Source organism: Arctopsyche grandis, chromosome 5 (assembly GCF_051622035.1).
Source record: "Arctopsyche grandis isolate Sample6627 chromosome 5, ASM5162203v2, whole genome shotgun sequence".
NCBI classification, from domain to species: Eukaryota; Metazoa; Arthropoda; class Insecta; order Trichoptera; family Hydropsychidae; genus Arctopsyche; species Arctopsyche grandis.
The window spans coordinates 23,958,709-23,984,239 of record NC_135359.1 but is presented as its reverse complement, the minus strand read 5'-3'; the positions used below and the strand labels follow the sequence as shown (position 1 = coordinate 23,984,239).

At 33.4% G+C, this 25,531-nt stretch overlaps 1 protein-coding gene across 1 annotated transcript in view; it reads left to right on the top strand.

The window, feature by feature from the left end:
• Positions 1–20,863, top strand: part of Ptx1 (pituitary homeobox homolog Ptx1) — a 61,821-nt gene extending 40,958 nt beyond the window's left edge. Inside the window, exons 4-5 of the mRNA XM_077430677.1 lie at positions 4,885–5,126; positions 20,264–20,863. Of these exons, the coding sequence (XP_077286803.1) occupies positions 4,885–5,126; positions 20,264–20,863 (842 nt within the window). The remainder of the gene's footprint in view (positions 1–4,884; positions 5,127–20,263) is intronic.
• The last annotated feature ends 4,668 nt before the right edge of the window (positions 20,864–25,531 follow it).

The following is a 25,531-nucleotide window of genomic DNA, read 5'->3' as shown; positions in this document are numbered from 1 at the left end:
GATGACACCTTTGCGATTGTACCCCGTGCCGCCTACTATCGCACGCTCTATCATCAGACTTCTGTCAGCCGAATACGGTTTTCTATCTATTATCGGCTCTTTGTAAATTACTACCGTAATCCTATCACAATGACAAAAAAATCGTACAACTCAAGGATAAACGAACGCGTACAATTGCTCTATAAAGTGCTGAATCGTTTCCCCACCAATTGATTAGACAGGGTGATGATAATATTTTTAGATTTTAATATTTTTAGAAAAATTATGCCGAGCAAAATCTTTTAATAGTTTAATGAAGGTATTCATTCATAAATAAAAATAACAAAAAATATTAAATGAGAATAATTGTTTAAAAGTTTAAGATATTATGAGCTTATTATATACATTAAGGATTGCAATTTTCCGTAGAATATCATTAACCGGTAAACGGTAAATGATTTGTCATACTACCGGTATACTGGTATTTACCGGTAGGTGAAAATAAATTTTTCGTGGATTAGATAACTGTTCCTACATACATATTTGCTTACTTTTCCAAAAAAACGTTAACCTAGATTGAGTCGTAAATAATATCTTTATATATAAAGATGAATGTCTGTTTGTCTGTCTGTCTCGTATAGGCTCCTAAACCACGCAACCGATTACGATGGAATTTTCAGGATTTATTGTATGCATGTCCGGGAAGTTTACTGTGAAAAAAAAATCGCCCAAAAACCGAAACGAAAACGGGAAAAACGGGAATGGGTGGCATTGCAACGCAATAATTTTAAATGTTTTCGCGTCCCCACCTGCGTTGTTTGGGTGAAATAAACAAACAATTGAATAATTTCAAATGTGTTCGCTGCCTTCGTTTTTCCGAGAAACGGGAACGGGAACAAGAACGCGAATGGAAATGGGAACGGGAATTATAAATAAATCTCTATTAAAGTAAATTCTTAATAATAAATAAATTTTATTTTTTATTTTTAACCAATCATATTTATTTATTTAAAGTTTGGACCATTTGAAAGTTTCAATCATAATTGAAACAACCATCTGATTTATTACGATTTGGTTAAACTGTGTTGGCAGTGTATTTATCAATTTCAAATTGCCAAATTTAATAATGAGAATAAAGAAATTCCAGACAACCTAGTCCACAACACGCCATTTTCATCGATGTTTAATGAAATATTATGCAATAGTATGCCTGTAATAATATACATAATTCGCGATAAAATAGTTAGCGGTAAATTTTAAAAATTACTGGTGTTTACTGATGGCGACATTTTGTCGATTTTCCGGTCGGTATTGCAATCCCTAATACACGTACAAACATGTGTCATTCTCATTGAAACTTAGCTTATTTGTCGCATTCGTAAGTGAAATTATGACTAAATTTATGTACCTAAAAACGTCCTTACACATACATATATATATGTGTTTAGGAAAAAAAAAAGAAAAAAAGTTCGTACTTTTAAAATCGGAGTCCTATTGTGAGAAAATGCCGGAATTGGAGTTGTGTTTTTGTTAAACGATTCCTCAGTTCTGGTATGTAGTATCAAAATCAGGGAGTCCCGCGGGCATAGACAATAAAGTCGACGCCTCAGGGCGGCACAATTTAAAAGGCAACTAACTAGACGAAAATATATCAAAAATAATTATAATTGAAAATTGTAACTTGTGTATTTCCTTTACATTTTTTTTTTGTAAATAATTTGTCATCCAAGAAAGGACCGCTATCCTCAAGTGATCTAAGTTTGTGCATCGTAATTATTTTCAGAAAACATATTATTTTTTAAAATACTTATTTACTAAGATTATTGAAGTATTATATTAATATTAAACGAAAAACTACGTATCAATATAAAGTAAAAATACCATTACCAAGTAAAATTACATAAATATACTAGTTCAGGATTAACAAAAATAACAAAGACTTTGTGCATTCACTTTCCAAATATCATTAGAATGAATAATAGTTTATTTTTTACTGCGTTATTTTTACGAATTTATCACGATTTTGACGCAATACTATGAATTGATTTGAAGTCATAAGTCAAACTCATGATTATTGTGTAAAAGCGTTAGTATGTATGTACATATTGTCACAACTTGACGTAGTTCTACGTTATAATATTTAGAGTCATTTAAAAAAATTATGTATTATATTATGTAACTTTTCAAAATGAAAATTATTTTTTTGAAATACGCAACTTCATGAATACTCATCAATAAGTTCTTGCTGTACATATTTATCCAAATTTATTACTTCGTATAATTTTTCCCAGTAAAATTGCACGATAATAATAATGAAGCGAAGTCGTGTCGCTCTCTATGTAAATAATTTTCTGGGAGTATAAATATGTCAACTTTTATCGCAAAAAATTATTATAGAATAGTTAATCTATATTCAACTGTATTAAGTTTATCTTTCAATCGAAGAATTATTTATGGCCGAAGAATCTACTATATTTGTTTGATTTTATCAATTTGAGTGTGCAAATTTATTAATTCATATACCCTTCAATTTAATGCGATCGCTTATTTCACCCTATATACGTATAATATAATATAATGATAATCATATAATAATAATAATCATAAAAATATGTCATTTGCGTTGTTTTGTTCGCAGAAAGTGAATTATTTACATCCAATTTTGACATAAACTTTCAGTATTATCAGCCAATTTGCAACATTTTTTTCATCCGGCGATATATGTAATCTTATCGATTTTGTACAAACTAGGCGATTGAAACTCTCGTGATGTGCATAAAAAATATGAGCAGTTCATTATACCGTTCATAAAAAAATACTTAATATGTTTTCCCCTTAAATTAAAGAGATAAGCTGCATATATGTACCTGTGCTTGGTTATAAATTCAGAACAGGCACATCAAAATAAAGATCAAATTTTGGTACAGATACATGATAAATTTAGCAAAAAATTACATTACTATCCATAAAATCAATTTAAACGTATTCTTATGAAAATTGCATTAGTAACTAATTTTACTTCACTAGGAAATGGATGTAGTCGGACCATGAGACAAATTATTTTGATTCATAACTAAGGTAAACTTATTGGGTATTATTTTTAGATTTTTTAATTCGATAATTCAAATTTTAATATTTTGAGGACAATCTGTAGCTATCTCTTTATGAGACTGCAAAATAGTATTAAATACATTTTTTCAACATGTACATACATATGTATGTACACTCTGTTGGTATAGTAAAAAAAAATATCACCCTCAAATACTGATAAGGCAAATCAGAAAGTGATTACATCATTGGACGGTGTCGATTAAATTCGTGAATCGGTGAAAACCAATGAAAACTGCTTTGGCTTATCGGATTCTGTAAAAAGGGCGGTGTTTTTATTGCATCGTCCCATTTCAATCTATTTGCATTAGCAACGAAATATATTCGCATTTTTAATTTATTTAAAAACTAACTGACTTCAAAAGAATAAATTCAATTTATCATATTATTATTCTACATACGAGAATAATTAGTGACTTTATTTGAAGACAATCGAACCTATATATTGTTGATTAATGATGAATTGATTAATAATTAGTAGATATTGTGATTTATAAGATATATGTATATTTATATATGAATATATTACAATCGAAGTGTATTTTCAGATGTAATATATTCCAACTGTCGTTTTAGTTCATTCATATTCGAATGCAATTCAAGCAGTAAATTATACCTCTACCAGCGCAACAAGTACATTTTCAACAATGTGCACCAGTTGTTAATTAAAAGTTGAGTTTTGACAGCTCTGATGTTTTTACGACTGTTTTAGAAATCAATAATGCGTTCATATGTGCTAGATATTACGAATAAAGGTAATGAGTACCGTATTACGACAACTCTAAGAATGTGTTCAAAACAAAAATGTGACTTTCCAACTGAATCGAGTGACGTTTTCACGAAAACCTAATCTCCCCGTCTTACCTGGTAACAACTTATAGTTGTAGTGTATTTTCAGTTGTAATATATTTTGACCAGTTGGAATTCAATTCGCCATATGAATAAACTTACATGGGTTAGACGGAATATATTCCAAATAGTTAAAATACATATAAATATTACAACTGATAATACACTTCAACTACATATAACGGTAGTTGGTACCAGGTTAGTTGGAATATATTTCAACTAGTCAAAATAAATATATTACAACTGTAACATATACAACAATCACATTATAATAAGGGTTTGCTGCAAATGATTGCAAACCACCCGGCTGCATGCTCATTTCGATTGCATTTTAACTGTTTGAATTTCAGCATGTACGAAAGACGAGATATTCATGGGGTTGCGCAGATGACATTTCGATGTACATTGATAATTGGCAATTCTTAAAATTGAGTTGGATCTTTCTGGCTAGTTTAAATGGCAAAAGCCGAAAAGTATGAAATGAGCATGCGCCCGCTTGGTTTGCAATCGTTTGCAGCGCAGGGTATAATATATATTGTGTATATTAAATGAGACAATTAAAATGTGTTGAATGAAAGCTGTATCTACAATAGCATACATAGCTTATACATATATTCATAGCTTGAATCAATGTTCATACTATATATACTAATTTTGTTGAATGAATGCTTGAATGCTATTAAAGAATGTGTGATTTACAAAATATTACTACACATCTATGTATGTAACTAAAATCTACATAAGTATATGTAGATAAAATCTACATACATACGTATACGTAGTCAGAGCTTGTTGAAAATATCAATATTGATATACATTTATTCACATGCATATGTACATACATATATAGGATACTTGTAAAATACAAAGTTACACTTTTTATTGAATTGTTGCGTTTTATATACATAATTTCGAATGTTTTAAACAAATAATGATTTTTGTCGACAGGAAATCGATCGTTAAATTCAGAACCAACGATAAAAACCGAGTCATCGACGCCAGGCGCCGACGATGGATTAGAAGATGAGAAAAATGGAAAGAAGAACAAAAGACAAAGAAGACAACGGACGCATTTCACATCACAACAACTCCAAGAATTGGAAGCCACCTTCGCTAGGAATAGGTATCCCGACATGTCAACGAGGGAAGAAATCGCCATGTGGACCAACCTCACCGAGGCCAGAGTTAGAGTGAGTCCCACCATTTCTATATTTTTAAAAATACATACAAACTTCCAAGTTAATTTTGAAAAATCGCACAATTTATCAGCGAACGAACGGGCGAGCGCGACTCTCAGTTTTCTTTCGCATATTTAAATTTGGACCGACTTAACTCTAATGCCGGATTTAATCCCACCGGTTTTCCGAGCATCAAGTGAGATGAACGCCGCGAAAACACAACAAACCCGAACACAAAAAATACGAGACGGATTTCACGAAAGCATTCAACACTTTGGAATATCAATTATTATTAACCTGTGACAACTTATAAATAAAAGCGAAGGTTACGTCGACATATTTCCAAAGTAAATAAACTAGTTTTTCTTTATGCGCGATCATTCATCAAAAGTAAATCTGCGATAAATATCTTCTTGTTGATATGAAACATATGATATTTCGTTATAAAATCTGCTCGCAAATCAAATACTAAATGTATTCTTTTTTACATTCATATTTACAAAAATAGATACATCAAATATTAGCTGTCAAAAATATGTAGAATTTACACGTGAAACTGAAATGAAAATGGATGACTTATTTATTTCCATTAGGTATTACTTAGAAAAATGTCATAAATTGTATTGCACTACGATAACATTATATTTAGGTTTTGATTAAAATTTGCACTAATATTCAATTGAATTATACTTGTAACACTAGAGCGTACAAGTAATCTGAAATTTGACAGGTCGTATTAAAATATTAGACGTCATATCAATTTAATCTGAACGAAAATTATTTCAGGCCATTTTGATGAGTTATACAATACGAAAGTGCGCATTGCATGTTCGCAATTCATGCTATTTAATGCGTGTTTTCATTTTGAAATAGTTTAGAATTATGATTTCAATGTTGATCTTCGAATAATGTATGCATTAAACGTCATTCTGGATATTAGTTGCTTTGATTTAAATCGCTCTTCAAATCGGGTTGTTTATACATTAGAGCGAATTTAGATGTCCGTTTTATGCGTGATGTTTAGACAGATTTGTTGTAGAACAACAATGAAAATCTATTGCCTCGCAGCTTAGGCACGTGCAACGACCAATACATGCACAACGAATTATTCGCACGGACACACTCGATATAAAAGCGAACGTCGAAAACAAACAGTCGCTTTTTATTAAAACACCTTCGCCGAGTCTCAATCGTGATCACAATGAGGAGACAGATAATAAAGCTCAACATTGATCGTGATATTTTATTTATGGCATCTGCTCAGCCGCAGTTGGCACTTGACAGCCTAATACATCCCGCTCCAGTGCTCTGACTGACAGCACATTACACTTCGCATAGCACATTCCCAACATATACCAATGTTCTATATATATAATTGGGAATTACACCCTTCCTGATACGAATACGGTATTGACGCGTGGGTGTGTTTCTTGTTATGCCGAGCTCGACTGAGTTTCTCAATGTTTTACAGCCAATGAAGAGATCAATAAGGCTTAAACTCCCATAATTAACTATCAAAAATATTTTATTGCTCGAAAAATTATCAGATTTGAGCTTCAATCAATGTCTAATCGTATATTTTATCGAATACTCCTACAGTTGGTAAAAAAAATCATTTTTGCATGTCGCAAAATCAAACTTTTAAACTCTGAAATAATAAATTTCTTCCATTTTAAATCATATTTAGCTTTTTATTGCACATAAAATATTTTCAAAATACGCCTCATAGTTATTGGTCTATCGAACATTTTATATTTGACACGTTTTTCGTATTTATGTACATACAAATATAAAGTACATGCACATACATATTAGAAAAGTCTGAAGAAAAAGATCTTCGATCAATGTGTTTTCCCAGTGATGGGAAAACATTAAACTTGGACATTGAACACCAAGATGCTACAGAAAGTCTAGTGCACTCAAAGAAGTATATAAACGCTGTTTGCTTGGCATAAAGAGGGAAGACAGGAAGTGGAAAACGTGAGTGAGAAGTATGACAAGGGTAGTGGATATAGTGGATAGAGTGAAGAGAATGAAACGGCATTGGCCATTTCAAGAAGAATTAAAAAAAAAAGTGCTAGAATGGTACCCGTGAAAATGCAAAATGGTAAAATAAAGACAGCAGGGACGATGAGTAGACGAAATTAGAAAAATGTGTGGGGTGAGATGGATGATAGTTGCGCAAAACAGAGGCGAGTAGAAGCGTGTTGAAAAGGCCTTTTCAGCCAGCAGTGGATGATGAATGGCTGTAGATGATTACGATGATAATTATGTCGTAGATAAAATGTATATAGTATTTATATGATTTTTAAAAAAATAGGGGAAGTGAAAGCTCAAAAAAACCATTTTATATTTATAGGCTCTTCATAGGATGTAATCTAAAGCAAATTGTGCTCCAGTAGTTAGTGCTCAAATCTGAAAGGTAGATATTGTAATCAACGAAATCTTTCGCTGATTTAACGTTATAAAAACCAGTCAAAGTTTGTAACGTCATGTTTACAGAAATTTTAATGCCAAGTTTCAATATAAGAAAAATGATTGTAAATATTTGATATTTAAATGATTTATGTAAAGTCATCGAAAAAGTTTTACACAATTCAAAACACCATTGTGGTAAGAATGAAATTTTCAATATGATAACTGAACAGTTTCAGTACTAAACTAAAAATCTCGTTATACAGTATTCAAGACAAATATTGAAATTAGCAACAATGCTTTATTTTAATTATTTATAATTAAATTCTTATTCGTCCTAATCAGCTCGAATTCGAAAGGCTTTCCCGTTTATGTAGTTCACATTTCCCTCCGCTTAATGAGCAGTAATTTTCCACTAATGTTGTATTTCAAATCGTATAGAAGAACGGAGTTCCCAACAGAATATTTTTCATTTTGAATAAGAGCGATAATGTTTAAAGGGTTGACAGAACGATTCGACCTTTCAATATTTCATCAGTCGGTGTCGGACAGCCAACAGCCAACTAGGCTTTATCGTATACCGGTCGGTATCATGATGGCGCTCTCGTTGGCCTCTCACTCATCGCACGCGCTGCAAAGTTAATCCTTTCATGATTAAGACTATAAATCTGGTCGGGATTACGGGCCGAATGCACGCTTGCATATTAATGCATTTTGCCGGTGCGAGCCCACGCCGGGTGTTTAGCGTGTGACTGCAGTGCAATGCGAACAGGGCTGCACTCGCCAAGTCAAAATGTCACAAAACGTTCTCAAAACTAGATCTATAATATTTTGACCAAAAATTGAAAGTTTAAATTTAAAATACTCTGTATGCACTTTTTAATGCTTCAAAGTATACGTATTTACACACGAATTCAATTTGATGCAGCTCGTTGCAAAAACTGACAACTAAAAGATTGATTTTTCTATTAATGAAAGTATTTTTTATAATAATATTGGATAGTTCTATTATAACGTTTATAAAGCAGAAAAATTGTGCTTTCCACTGCGATACAAAATTCTATAATAGTCATCAGTATCTATATTATATACATATTTATATACGTTTGTTCCGTCGAAAATTCGTCTGAAAGAGGGATCCCATACATTAAGTTATTGAAATATATAACTTTGAATAAAACTACTTCCGGTTAAAGTAAAAATATTAAGGTATAAAATTTATAATTTCTATTACATGTAAAAAAATTTAGACTGGTTCGGTTAGCAGCTTCGGAGATTATTGAATTCAAAAACAAAAATTTGAAAACAATTAATGTTGTATCGATAAGAATTTCAGTAACCGATAATAAATTTCAGTTCGATAGGACGAACGGTGTTCAAAAAATACACAAACATACATACTAACACACAGACACACACATAATTTTTTTCTAGATTATGAAAACGTGATCAGTGATCGATTCCGAGTTCGAATCAGTCAAAATCACAAAACTTCATCTATTGTTACTAAGTACATAAATAAAGTAAAAATAGTACATGTTTAACAGTACTTTCACCGTCAAAAAGAGCTTTTATAAAGTAACGCTGATCAAAATATTAAATTCAAATAAAAAAAAACAACTATTACCAAAACTTCTAAAAAATATTCTTCATATTCTACAGTAAATAATAAATCATAAATAAATATTTTTAATACTATATGTACATATGTATATCTGATCGGCTATTAAATTCAGTAGGATATATTTGAACAGCACACTTATTTTTATTTTAACCAAACCATATCAATTACATATTTGATTGATTGATTGCGACCTAAAACGACCTTAAGAAAATTGATTTTTAAATTTAAAAATACATAATTCTGTTATCTATGGTCTTTGTGAAATCGAATATATAAAGTACGTTTTTTTTAATATTCTATAGCACTTTCATATGAACGTGCTGTAGGTATAAATTAAATGAAATTGAGTATTATTTAGTCATTATTAAAAAGTAAAATACATATCATAATGAACAGTAAAATATTGAGCAATTAATTGAATATCATTCGAGTATTAATGCTGCATTTTATGATATACAAGTAATTACTTTTATTTTTGAAATAAATCCCGTTTGTAAACAAAATATGATAATTTTTAAAGTAAAATATAATAAATCGTATGGAACATTTTATAAACACTGACGTACGCCCAAATGGCTTAAATTTTATAATGTCAACGGGGATATATTCTGCAGTAGTTTTCATGTAGAGTTTTCCACGAATTTTTCCAGCATCGCGTGACGGTTTTTCGCGTTGAAAAGCGGGTGCATGTGTGAACAGCGATTTTCCGACGGCCTGTTGAAAATTCGCAAAAAAACCAAAACGGGTAACGTTAATACCTGCAAACATTTTTGTAACGTCGATGATTGATGTGCATTTTTACTTTTTTTACCCATTGGTTGACCTGAACGTACATAGACCACGGTAAAATTTGCACTATCGATTGGAACACTCTGAAGCAGAATCCAAAACAACAATATTATTTTGTTAATTAAAGTTCATAGCATATATTCCACATAACATATTCCGTGAAGGATTACGCTGATTGCAAAACCGTTTATATATTAATCGAAATTGCAAATTGCATCCTTGCACTGCCATTACGTATTAATGGTTCCTACTATTAGATATGTGAGTCAATTAATACCTATACCAAATTAATTTGAAATACATTGAAATAAGGCTCAATTAGTATTCAAATATGTTACATTAGCAATTTCCACCGAACACGTACACGAATATGTGAATATTCTATTGATAAAAAAGCACACAAGAGTTATATTGCACAATAAAACTGGGTCGTAAAAACAATGACTATCGATGAAACAACAAGAGCAGATAAAGAGCAGGCAATAAAGATTGTATATCAGAACCGAGAATTGTGATTGTCTGCAATACATGTTTGACAAACACTGTTTATTACCCACCCGACTGGCAGATAAAACAAATTAATTATTTTGCATCATATTAGTTTGAAAAAATATATACATACGTACTTAAAGAATATTTTTATAACGGATGATTAAAGAAAACCCCGAATTTGAAGAATGTATGCTATAAAAGTGAACAAACAACTTGAAAAGGCTTGAAAGTATATAAATATAAATAGAGATCTACTTTTATGGACTTCTTACAAAAGTAAACGTAAATACAAAAATCTTACTAAAGGAACAAAACCAATACAGGCGACACTTTAGATTCTAAACGCTTCGAAGGTAATAATAGAATGTGTTTATTTATCGCCTACTTCATGTTACTATTTTTGAAAAACGCTAATACTTTTGATAAAACGGTCGTGTTTCGGCCCAACCGTGATATTTTCAATTGAATCCAAAGGATTAGGCGAAATGTAAAGGGATCATCGCATATTAGTTGTAATCTGTTGCGGCTTCTCACTTTATATTGGCGCAAATAGCATTTCATTTTCCAAATTTATGATGACGGATCAACTTAACAAAATGAATTATCGCAAACACGTCGTATATCGTAAGTGTTCCAATTTTTTTTATTCTTTTTCACGCTGCAATTCGTTGTTAAACAAATTAATCAGTACTCACATGTGTATATGTGTAGGGACGATAGTAACTACTAGATATGTATGTAGTTAGTTTTATTTTTTCAAAATTGGATTATCAATTTATACGATCGAAGGTCGCCTTATCGAATTATATTGATGGTAACGTTTACGAAATTGTTTAGTGCGTTAAAATTATAATCTTTGCATGAAAATTTACGACTTGATCTCGCATAAAGGCGATAGTACACGCCGTTGAGTAACCCCGCGTTGATACTGCGGATTAACACTTGACTACTGCTGTTCAATTTTGCTGTTACGCTTTATTAGCACTTCAAGCTTGGCAAAAAAAAAAATAGAAGAGAAGAAATTATCATTTTTTGGATAAGATAATTTTAATGATCAGAATTTGGAATCGAAATATTTTTTGTTGGAACGTAGTTTTCCGTCAATTTTTTTTCGAATGAGAAAAATAGTACATACAAAATCCTGGAAATTCAATTTTATGATTTATCTAAAGTAGTAAAAATGAAAATCGAATAATATATAAACATCTAAACATATGCTATGTGAATACAATTATTATGATGCTTTTCGGAATTTTGTTCATTTAATTTTAATCGTGTTTTGAATGATTTTGATTGAAAATTTTGAAGAAATTTAAGTCGAATCAATGAATTTGGTATTAAAAATTAACGTAAATGAAAAAAAAAACTAATGTTCAATAGTTATTGCATGTTTGATTGCATTTCATTTGATGATAAAATAGTAGTAGTTGTCAGTAGCTAATTTATATTTAGGAATAATAATATACATGTCCGGTAGTATAGAAAAATAAATAAAGAAACGTATGAAATAAGAATGGAATGCATTTAGACACATGAACGCCGTTTTCAAATCAAAAATGATACTTTGCCCGAAGAAAAAGATCTTCAATCAATTTGTTTTGCCAGAGATGACGTATCGATGGGAAGCTTGGACAGTGAACGCCAATATGCTACACAAAGTCCAACGCACCCAAAGAAGTATGGCACGCTGAATGCGTGCATAACGAGGAATGATAGGAAGTGGAATACGTGGGTGAGAAGTATGAAAAGGGTAGTGGATATAGTGAAGAGAGTAAAGAGATTGTAATGGCAATGATTTACATACATACAATATGCAATTTTCATAGTAGAGAGCATTTTATTGGTTCAACGGATGTTCATATTTGATTGTAGCAGGTTTAGATATAGGTATACGTACATATATTAAAAGCTAATTTCAATTTATGATTTCACTCGTATATAAGCATTATTATCATATACTTCGATGAACCGCATTATATATAGTTTTCCATAACATGTATGTCGATCTATTGAAGCGTCACATTTTTTTACGAATATAAAATACTAACCGATTCTAAATTAAATTTCTCATAAAAAATCCATTAAAAAAACGCAGTTTACTTCGTTTGTACACTGACACCGGGCGTTCTTTGAAGATAAACCCAAATGTGATATATTGTATAAACACTTTTCTGTGCAGGAACAGAATGGGCCGACATATGTACATACATATATATGTATGTACCTACATAGAGGTGAATTACTTTGTGTGTGTGTATACTCAACGCGATAAGTAACGTGTAATTTGGCTTTTTACATGTGTTTTACCCCGCTGCTGATAAACCAAACTGTGGTGCGGGCGCACCGAGCGACCCACAGATTGATTAATTACCGGTCGTTTTTGACTGACGTTTTTGGTCATCGCCGTGCGCACCAACCACGGTGACATCATTGCGCAAATTTTTGGATTGCAAAACATCCGCAATATTGTGATTCTATGCCGCAGTTGAGTTTGACGGATAACATGCCGCACTGGAAACGTCACGAAATATTTTAAAGCACTAGAAATTTTAGGAAAAAATAATACTGCTTTGTGACAACGTACCAATTTATCTTTATTTACGTACATAAAAAGTGACTCATTACATGTTTCAACTCAATAGCGAAAGTCGTAAAGTAAATGACAAAGAAGAATTGAATTTGAAATGAAGACAACTGGCAAATAAAGCGCAGAATCATACGATATGAAGGCGTAACCTAATTGAAGCTTTAGATATAATTTAGCTCCCCTTCCTTTCACCCATTTATTCCTTTACGCAGAGATTCTGCGAGCTGTTTTGTTTGAGTTTTTTATGAAATTTAAAAGTCTAGTTCATCTCTAGACTCCATCCAAAGCAGAAGACTGCCTCTATGTTGACTTCCTTATGAATCCATTACAACTATGTCATACTATTAGGCGTCTATAAAATAGTATGTAGGTACATACATATGTATGTACATATGTCAAAATATTCAATTCCTTTTACCCGAGCAACAAAAGCTTCAATCAATTTATTTAAAAAAAAATATTTATTTAAAAATTAATTCATGAATATTTGAAGATACATAACTGATAATGTTGTGCAGACTAGAATTTCAAGTTGAAACTAACACAATTTCTTAGTTTAACTATGGAAAAATTGTATGAAAAACCATAAATTTTCCAAATAAGAACAATACAATCGCCCTTTAAATATTTCCGAGAAAAACATCGGTGTACAATCTAAAAAATATTTCCATTTTTTCGTCAATTATTCAAGATTGGAAATCCGATTTTGCTAAACATGTTCCAACAGGTTGTGTTTCCACTTTTTTTCAATGTACATTATTTTATTATCAGACTTCGGCGGCCAGGATGCTTTGACCCACAAAAAATGGTTCACTATTGTCAACCTTTATTTTGCTCTCTTGCTTTATAGGACAATAGTATTTTTGTGGGCAAAAGCAACTTGTACGCCGATTTCTGATTATTGTGTATTTCCTTACATTTAAAATGCGCCACATGTGTTATCAGAAAGGACGATTTATTCTAATACACGTATAATTCAATTTAAGCTATTTTGTGTATTATAAATATACCGACAGACACTTTAAATCTTTACTAAACCCTTGCAAACTGATTGGATACGTTTTATCTACATTAACCGTACACATATCTACATATACATATGTACGTACATACAATCATGGCTAAAATATCATATTTAAATATGAAATCGCTGGAATCGATATGAATTGATTAAAAAATACTTAAATTGAAACCCTGGGTATTACGCATGCCAAAAATCCGAACAAAATTAAAAACAAACATTAATATTTTAAGCCACATCGTACAATGAATATCGCGTTGCTTGAATGTGTCAACGCAATCCTATGATACTTTATAATTTACTGCCGCATTGTAATCGAACGCAACCTATTTATTCGAGCTTAGTTCTTTTTGATTACCTCGATTAGCGCTAATTCTGCACGAAATCCTCGAAAGATTAAAGGCGAGGAGGCGCCGAAAATACAACACCTAATAATAATAAACGAACCGATTCGCGACCGATCCGGGACTTCGTCGGAAGAATCCTCTCGGCGGCCGCACCAGCCGGCGAAATGATTCAAATTTAATTACGAACGCTGAGGAAATCATTGTTTTCAATTACACAGGCCCGGAGCACAAAGGGGCGCGCAATAAAGCCGGACAGGGCGGCCACACACAGCGGGGCGCTTTTTAATAACCACACATCACCCCCGACCCTCGACCCACCCCCGGGGACCACCTCCATTCTTATTGTATTATTGTCCACACATTCGAACGAACCCGATTCGAGATATTTCGGTGACTAAATCGATTTATTACATACCGGACAAGAAATAAAATAAAAAATAAACATTTACTATCAAATCGAATTCAATGGTAATTTATATTTGCTTAAATTATTCACGCACTTTGTTGCGTATCGTGTAATTTTCGGCGACTGTTGCAATAAAGAAATTCGATCCGGACGATCGGGTGTATTGCCCCCCCTCTCGTTTTTATTTCGGTGTCATTCGCGCGAATAAACGCCATTTTAATGCCTTAATCTAGGGGTTGATAAAAGTGGCGGTTCATTATGTGTATTGTATGGCATTTTATTTCATACATGTATAAAAAAAATATTTGAACGATCGGTTTAGATGCGCTGAATTTTAGAGTAAAATATTTGGAACGGATTAATAAAAAAAAGCTCATATTGAAATTTCGCAAGCTGTATTCTTTTGATTATAAAAGTATGCTGTACAAAAAATCTAAGCTATTAAGCTTTAGCTAAGAACTGACTCACGCCTTGAATGGGCCGCAGCTTTACAATTAACTTTTAATTCGGGATAAAAATCTAATTTCCTGTTACTTTGATCCTTAGAGAATTTAAACGCTAGTTCAAAGTACATTAAATGATCAGTTGAATTTCCTGGCGTTGCTCGGGCATGTTTCCTGACTTTAACCCCTCTCAAAAACCACGTCTATAACGGACAAACAATCAAACATATGCACAAAACTTTTATAAATTTAAAACTAAATCAGTCCAAAAATAATAACAATCGATCCATCAAATAGATTTTTCTCACAAACCATCTCAATTTCCAATTTATATACAATCCCGCACACACGTGTGTGTAATTTTACCGTTCGCAAAAGCTTACAAAACACACAAATCGCTAGACGAATGACCAGTTCACACAATTGCAACGTGTGAACACTGTCATTGTAATCCAATTAGATATGGAAGCACGCGACTGACACGTGCACCGGACATTACATAAAACTGGGGGATGCAACAAAAACACACAGACACTTCACACAACTCAAAATATAAAATAAAATAAGGCACGCTGAAACATAACGCGAAATATAAATCTAGTCTAATTTGCATACCTAAAACGAAGATAATATAACGTTTACGTGAATTTAGTACCCGTGTACACGTGTATTTAGTTAGACATTTACTACCCTTTTCTCGTGGGTTACATTGCACCATATAATGAATGCTATAGGGTCGGTCAGTCGGCATTAAACGGCTGTAAACGGGGGGAGGGTCCTTGATGTTGCCAATTTTGCTATCAAAATTAAGTGTTATTGCCTAGATACCGCGCTGTGGTCCTGGAGCGAGAGCCTAGCATGACACCAGCTCCCATATTTACACAAAATTACCATTATTGCCCAATAAATGTGCGCATTATGTGGTTCAATGTAAATCCGATGTGGAAAGATCGTGTAATTCCCGGGCGCACGTGCGAACAGGGTTGGATCATGTGAAAGAAATCAAGATTAGAATTACAACGCTTGTTAATTTCCAATAAAATAGAATTGCATAAAAAATACAGAAAATTCTGAAAAATATGTTTATAATTGATCTTAAATTTCAAGTTCAAAAGAAACACTATGACATTTACTTATAACGATTCTTCATAGAAACTTCTGAAAATTCCGTATGTTGTGTTCCAAAGAAAAATATCTCTTTGAATTCAAGTACCTATTAATCCTATGATAACCGTTGAGTTATAGGGAGTTTTGTCCTGATTACACAAAAGTGTAGAAATGTGTAAGGAACACAAATAAATACTCAAACATATAAGTGTATACATATATATGTGTGAATACTATAATTTTGAGATAAAAAATTGATTTAACAGTACATGTATTTATTTTGTTGATCAAATTATGCTTGCTATATATAGATTTGCATTGATTGACAAACCAGTGCTAATAATACACCAAAGCCTCCAATAATTTTATTATGCGTACTTTTCAACTTTATGAATTAATGCTGCATTGATTACGAAAGCTTACTCGGTATTAAACGGTTTATTGCTCTATTGCTTCAAGAGATTTTCTATTGAGCGATAAATAAGCTAATTCGCCGTCATTTCTTTAAGAATAACAGTCAAAGATTGACTCAGTCGACTTACATATATGAATCCGTACACTTCAAAAGCTCAAACGTAATCCTAAGAATTATAAAGTTGCATTCGCACAGACAAATCCTCCGATTAGGCGAATCTCACGTATGAGAGAGAGAGAGAGATAGATGTGGGGGGGAAGGGGGGGAGTAGAGCTCGCGTTTTAATTTATCTGCAATTCGACAAAGGAAAATATACGGTTGAACATTTATTAAGTATGATATCTACCCTCGGGTTTTTCCTTTCCGACAACGCGTAGATTTGTTCCGTATCGGCTTCGGTAACTTTTGAGACCGACGCGAAGTCACCCTGGACCGAAGTTGGCCCCGAAGAGGGACGCCGCCATAGGGACGGTGCACCGTTGCGAGAGGGATGAAGCTATCTTCAGACGTCGTCTCCCCGACAATGGTGTGCCACGAGGGGGTGGTATCTCTCTTTCGGTGTGGGGAAGTCAAAGTATATGAGAATGTCGGGACCAATCACGGGGGTCGTTTATCTTCATTCCGACGCCGCAATTAGACGGGTCGTTGGCTGCAGCCCGGAGGGCCGAACTCGGAGGATGGGGTGGGCCTCGCGATTTCGATGTATCGCTGCAATATTTCCTCGGCGAGGAGAGTTAGTTGCTTTTTTTGTGTGTGTGTGTTTCGAGCTGGGGCGCATAAGTCACTGCCGATATCGGCGATCGTGACGGCACGAATTTGTTCTGTGTCGACGGATGCAGAATTGCTTATCGACAAAAGCGGTGGAAATAATTCACAATGTACATACATATGTATGGAGGTACACCGAGATAGTTCCCGAAGCTTAAGTCTTTATATACTGTACATACATATATATTAGTTTAATTCAGCCGTTTCTACTACATATTTGTGATGATATGGTAGCACTAACGGAAACATGGTTGACTTCATCATTTTTTGATGCTGAACTTTTTGATTCTTCCTGGAGGCTGCATCGTCGCGATAGAGTAGATCGACGTGGTGGTGGTGTATTATTTGCTTGTCGTGATTGGTTTCGGTCAGTCCGGATGACAAATTTTGAAACTCTATCTGGTGAGGACTTATGGAATTCATAACTTGAAAATCATAATCGAGAAAGAATATTACGAAATACAAAAACCTTGTAAACATAGAATGAATTCAAGACGATAAACGATATATAATAATAATTATTATTATTTTTAGTTGTTTGTGTATATATATGTTTTGTTTTTGTTATGTCTAATTTATTATTTTGTTTCTTGTCTTTTCTGTTATATTTTTGACCATTGTGGCGCATTAGGAATTCCTGTAATGCTACAACGGTCCAAACTTTAAATAAATAAATAAATAAATAAATTACGATGAGAATTTTCACAAAGATTCAAATAAAACTATCTTACATATCGATATATACATACACATGTATAATATATATTTTACAACATAAAGTAAAATAAACTCAATACGCTTTCAATATTAAATACTAGTTGTTTTACCCGGTTTGGCTCAGTATTTGTAATAATTTTAAACAGCCTAAACATGACGAATCTAATAGTAAATATTCATTTGTTATTATCTAATAGTAAAATATTTATTATTAAATTTATTTGAATCGAAAAAAAAAAAAATATATATATATACATGTATATATATATATATATATATATATATACATATATACATACATATATCTCATCGAAACCATATCGAATCGTCGTCATAGAAACTTTGATTTGTTTCCAATGTTACCAACAAACCTTACATACTTTCACATATACATACATAGTTACAAAGTCTCTTTCGAAATTATATATGAGATTTTTTATTATAGTATCAGGTTTTGATTATTGTTTCTATACAGCATGTATGTACATACATATGTACATAAATGCAGCTACAGCATGATAAATAATTTTCAAATATGAAGTCATATTTTAAATACGGAAAATTCACTTTTCCTTTTATCCTTAATTTTATGTGTTTGTCAACCAAGCTTGATCTTACTGTGCATAAGCATACTTACCACATAGTTAAGTCATAGTAAAAATTCATAATTTTTCACAAGAATATTTTTTGATTAGTATTTTCAAATGAAACATTTAAGAAATTTACATAAATAATTTAATTTCCCAATTCAAATTACATTGAGAATTTTCAAAACGTTTTGATGTTTTTCATTTGCCAAAACCATTTAACCAGACATAATCTTGAATTTATTTTTATACCTATTATACTATTGAAACATTTACCGCCACAGCTGATACATTACATATCTGCGAACTGATTTAAAATCAATATTATTAATTTAACTACCTTTGTATATCATATTATCAATAAGAAACCACTTGGAATTCACACTTTAAAAACATTATTGCTAATTACATATGTACACACATGCATCATCATCATTTACAGCCATTCACCATTCGCAGCTGGATGAAAGAAAATAAGTTTTGGGCAACTTGCAGCCATCTCATTCCACACATTTTCTTATTCCTTTGTGGCCTCCTTGCACCCTTTTACATTCTATCGGGTACCATTTGAGCACTTCTTTCATCCGTTCTCCTAGCCACATGACTATTTCACTTCAATATTTTTTTTCTCTCCATTATTATGGCTAGAATAAAAATCTGTATAGCTCGGTGGTCGCGTTTATGTTTAGCATCGTGAGGTTACCGGGTTCGATCCTGTGCTAATCTTTAATGCTGCTTGGTCAGACTTGCATATTTGTGACTCCAAGACGATCGTTTCCTATCAGAGTTTGCCAATTTATCTAATTTGAAACGGTCATTGTTGAAACGGTTCCTCCATCGAATTGGCAAAAATCATCCTACCTGCTGTCACAAATATCTGAATTTGATTTATGTACAATATGTAAAAAAATCTAAAGTCTAAATCCATAGATGTCTCTGTGGATTAATTAATTAATTGTTAATTTCTTGTTCATCAGCTGCAATGTTTATAATTAACTGTATAGGAAGGCGGATTGGGGTTTACCTGTTAGGCCTTCCTGGTATATATCCTTGTCATACTTCTCACGCACATATTCCGTTTTCTATCTCTCTTCGATGTGCCGAGCATACAGACAATCAGTGAAAAACATAACTGTACTTACGCGCACATTATTTTTGTCAACCATTCCACCAAATTTTATTTAAAAAAATCTTCTATCAGAATAATAATTAGTTATCCAAAAATAAATAACGTTTTTACAATAAGGTGCTTCATACATATGCATATTATACAAAAATGCCTCGTATTTTCGACACATGAAAGGAGACCTATGTACATATGTATATACTAGAAAGGGAGTGCGACTTCGTACTTCGCGCTCATTTACACGCTTTCTTCTTATCAAAATTACAAAATAGCAATATCTTAACAAAAATTTACATTTGTTGCAGGTATGGTTCAAAAATCGGCGAGCAAAGTGGCGGAAACGAGAGCGCAACGCAATGAACGCAGCAGCTGCAGCCGCGGCCGACTTCAAGAACGGCTTCGGCTCCCAATTCAACGGACTGATGCAACCCTTCCCTGACACGGACTCGTTATACACATCCTACTCGTATAACAACTGGGCGGCGAAGGTGCCGAGTCCTCTAGGCACTAAATCATTCCCATGGCCGGTGAACCCTCTGGGCTCGGTGGTACCCAGCAACCACCACCAGGGCTCAGTGAACTGCTTCAACACGGCATCGTCCGTAGCGGGAATGGGTGCAGCTGGGTCAATGTTACCCGGAGGAATGGGAGGCGGATCGGGAACCACAGCACCCCCTTGCCCATACACAACACCCCCTAACCCCTATTCGGTATACCACCATCGTGGTCCGACAGAGCCGTGTGCGGTTATGTCCTCGAGCATAGCCAGTCTGCGTCTGAAGGCGAAGCAGCACTCCTCCGGCTTCGTTTACTCCTCGACGAGTCCAGCGTCCAGGGCTGGATCGGCGGGACTGTCAGCTTGCCAATATGCTGGAGTCGGTGTAGGGTCTGATAGAACAGTCTGAGAGGAGGCTCTTGCCCTCGGCGGGCGTGGAGGGACGCGCGCCGGGGGCAGCGGCGGCAGTGACGACCCCCAGGACCGGAGCCCTTTGTCCGTCATGGAAGACCACAACAACGTGACCCACGATGCCTAGCTCCAACTGAAGAAACCTCAACCAACGAGGCCCATATTATACAATCCGTACATGTTTACAGTCGACTGATCGAATCCTATCCACGTCACTACCAGTCTATTCTGACGATCCAATCCAATTTCGCGAGTCGTCAATCTGATGGTACTTTTTTAAATGTGAAGGTTCCTGATACGTACTACCATAACATTGCGGTTAGGTGATTACATCCCAAATGTGAATCGCTACCAGGATAACTGCCTCTGCAAAAATCGCTCGCGCGGATCTCCTGTCGCACGAAATTTCGTCGCACAGGAAAATTGCCGTACAGAAAACAGCCCAAATATTGCTCAAAATTGCCCAAATCTTAAAAAAGCATTTGCTGACCAATATTTGGGATTTTCTGTACGACGAATTTTCCTGTGCGAAAGGAGATCCGCGCGAGCGATTTTCGTAGCGGCGGCTATCCTGTTAGCGATTCACATTTGGGATGTAACCCGTTTACCTAACATTACATATGGGAAGATGTTGTGATACTCATGATTTCGATTTTTTTAGTACTATATCATACGAGTTTTTGGTCATAAATCCGATAACTTAAATTTGGGAAAAGTCGAAGTCTATAAACTGAATACATAAAGTGAAATTAAACATAATCTGATCCAACACGAATTTCGTTGAACTTTTCGATGGATTAAGATCGATGAGCACAATCTTGAAATAATGCTATCCTATGTATACAAAAGTTCACTTTGATTTGGCTGTCTTATTTTCTTTTCCTTTATACTGTTAATTTTTATTAAATAACTATCGTCTAATTATGTCCTCTCCACTTTACATAACTTATATATGTATATAACAACTTGTATTTATAATTTAAAGTTTACTCTATCTATCCAGAGTTTGACTTATCGAAATTATGACCATAATTCATTTTAAAAATTAGGAATTTTCATATTTAAAGGTCCGAACAATTTGATAAAACTCCAACCAATATTCAACTACCTAATTGAAAAAGAAACAATTAAATTCAAAGTATGTACTTATTTGCAATATTTAAATTGACGCTCAGTATTTTTACTGTAATAGTAAAAATTACTGAAGAACAATTACATACATACCTATATGTACATACATATATAAATAAATTCCAAATGACGACACTTAAAATATACGGTATTACTTCATATAAATATCGTCCTGACAAACACCACAATTCCTTTTGTACGCATTTTTGTAAAACAAAAATAAACACATTTCGAAATTGTTGATATACGTGTAATTTAAACTAAATAATTCGAGCGCCGTAGTACGGCGTTTCGCTAGTGATAATTATATAAAAAAATATTATATAATAATTCACTGTAAAATAATATGCAATGATAATATCGAGATTGTAAAAAATATGTAGTGCGTAAGTGATTTTTGTATATTTTAAATATCTTTTTTCCAAAGAATTGATGTCGTTACCAATATTTTCCAGTATTTATTTTGCTAAATCTATGTACCTTTACAGTCCAAAGAATAATTACTGCATATGTGTATATTTTTTAAAAGAAAAAAAAAACAGAATATATTTATATATGCGAGCGATTTAATTACGTAGATATATTTTTAATTAATTTTATCAAATTAAGCATCGAGTTCTACCTCTCTATATATTCCTTTAATGAAGCATTTAAAAAAAAATAAGCGAAAATGTAAAATTCGTTCACCCGCTAGTAAAATTTGATGAAAAATGTTTTGTGTTATCAAGGCTTCGTTTTATTATTCCTAACAAATGGAGATTAAAAAAGGACTATATTGATTTTTATGTATTTTATACAAAATGTAAATTTTATTATATATTTTTTTTGTGATTTTTTACTGAAACATGGATTGTGCTGCGTTGAAACAAGGTGTAACTAACTGTAAAACTCATCATGATTGTACAGTAAATAAATACGAATTTTCAATAATAGTATGTATGTATCTATTCAATTAAGTTTTATTAATGCTAAGATTTAATAATGTACTTAAAAAATCATTAGACCATAAATAATCAAACCTCATTTTGTGCATATCGTTTGTAACTCCATCGAATCGTCTAGTCACAATAAAACCAAACTTAAATAATCACAAAATACGCACGTTTCATTTCAAAACCCTACCCATATATGTACACCACCAGTCAAGATTATAAAAAAGTAAGCTTATTTTATAATTCGATGACGTCATCGCGTAATTTAAATAGTGACCTGAATACCTACCGTACCTTGAAGATATGCGTCGTTAGAGCGTTCATTTTTCCGAGAAAATATTAAAAAATGATGGATGACCCTCCTTGCGACGACATTATAGAGGGAAAATAATACAAAACGGTTCCTCGTCATCTCTATTACGATCAGAAGAAGGAAGATTTTACAGACGAGGTGACGGGGGTGTGAAATAAAGGAGCGAGTAGCCTAATCGAAACGCATTATTGAATCGAGGCCAGCAAAATGATTGAACGATTTTATTCAAATGTATTAACGTAGGCTTTTAGCATACACGCGCGTGTCAAGACGCGGGGGAAGATGATGCATCCCTCTCCATGACACGTAGTCTCAAATTCATCAATGCTAGATGATAAAGGAGTGCACAGTGGCACGTAAGTGAAAGCTCGTGCATTGGACGCGAAGCGGGAGTGGGTGGCATGGAGGGGGAGGACTTTTAGGGTAGGGTTGAAGGATGTATGGGGTAGGTAGCAGACATGATTGCAGTGCATGATGGCCCGTCGACCGGTGTCAGACCGGCGAGACTGATAGCGTTCGTTGCTAAGCAACCGCACCCTTAAGGGAGTCGGCGCAAAATTCGCCCCCACCCCCCCACGAAACCACCCACGAAATCCACCCACTCGAATACTCGTACGTATAATGCTGAACTAACGAGCCACAGATACTGTCGATTTGGATGGCCTTTGTGCAGCGACAACAACCTATTCATCAACCTGAAGCTTGTTTGTTTAGCCCGACGCAATTTTATGGCTAGTGTTTTAGGCAAAGACAAAGTTTTTTTGAATATTTATTATATCAGATTGGATTCAGTAAATTTTATTTAAAATAGTGCAGAAGAATATGTAACAACACTACTAATATATGTCTGTAGTAATCAAATCAAAGCAAATGTTATTCTTTTATGAAACTTTCAGATACCAAAACTACTAGCTCCATTTTGTGCTAGTTTTATTGATTTTAAGATCAATGTGCATATGTATTATGTTTTATGTAACATATCATAAACATCATAATTAAATCATATCACCGCAACCAATTCAAAAATGTTTCATCGCTGATGTTTCTTAAAAAAATTCCTACTATTGTATGTACATACTCGTATAATACTTCCAGAAGTGAAGAGTCTTAGTTTCTAAACGAGCAATGAAAAATTGTATCTCATATAAATATGTATGTAAATCTTTATGAGATATATTTATGGCATATTAATATGAACATAGTAATTTTTTGAGTGTATCTATCAGATTAACTCATAAAAGTTGAAAAACTAATAAACTTATAAACACAAATTGATCTACAAATATGATCTATATGTACATAAAACTCTAGATATCATAAAATTATGTACATATGTATATTCAATATGAAATGACTTAGTAAAAAAAATAATTATTGGGTAGTTTAGAAGCGAGAGGAAACACATCGAAAATGTATGTACATACTCGTACGTATTGAATGGATTTTTTCGTGTTTATGAAAATCTTATCTAAATATGTACATATGCAAATAAACTAATTAAAAATACATAAATATACTCGAATAGTTAGGACTTAAAAATCAATTATTAATTTAGATCGTATCATTGATCTATTATACTAAACAAATTATTCACAAATCTAAAAAAATAATTAATTTATATTCATATTCATATACATAAGGCAAATGTTGTAGTATGATAGAAGTAAGAACCTTTTCCATTTAAAAGCGAAATAATGTATAATATATACAGAGTTTTATGAAGCCGAACCTTTCCGACGCCGCTCTTCCGATAAAAATGTTTGTTTTATTTAGTAACAAATCGGCGTCAATTTTCGCATATCTCGCTAATATATTAGCATTCGCCGATATCCCGTTTAGTACGGGGGTGGGTTTTTGTTCGCGAGCGAGCGACCACCCCGTAATCAAATCACAATAAAAGCCCGACATGTCAATATTTACGCGCCCTTTTTTCCCACCCGATCGTAAAAACAATACGAGCACAGAGACGTGCACACACAAACACATACCGTGCATACATAGGTATACTTATATACCCTAGGAAGAGATGAGGGTTTTAAATTTAAATGAAAAAGACCGAGGCGAAACGCAAATTTGCCGCATAAAACGCGACCGGGAGGGATGAGGGCGGGTGAGAGTGCCGCCACCAACGGGATACAATAATGGCGGATTTTCGGTTTAAAACCGGGGATGGTGGCGCTCATTTGCCGCAATTTATTACTATAAAGTGCTTATAAAATAATTTAAAGAAGTGGAATATCGGATAGGCGAGCGAGCGGTCGCTCCGCGCTACCGCTCGCGAATTAGCTCA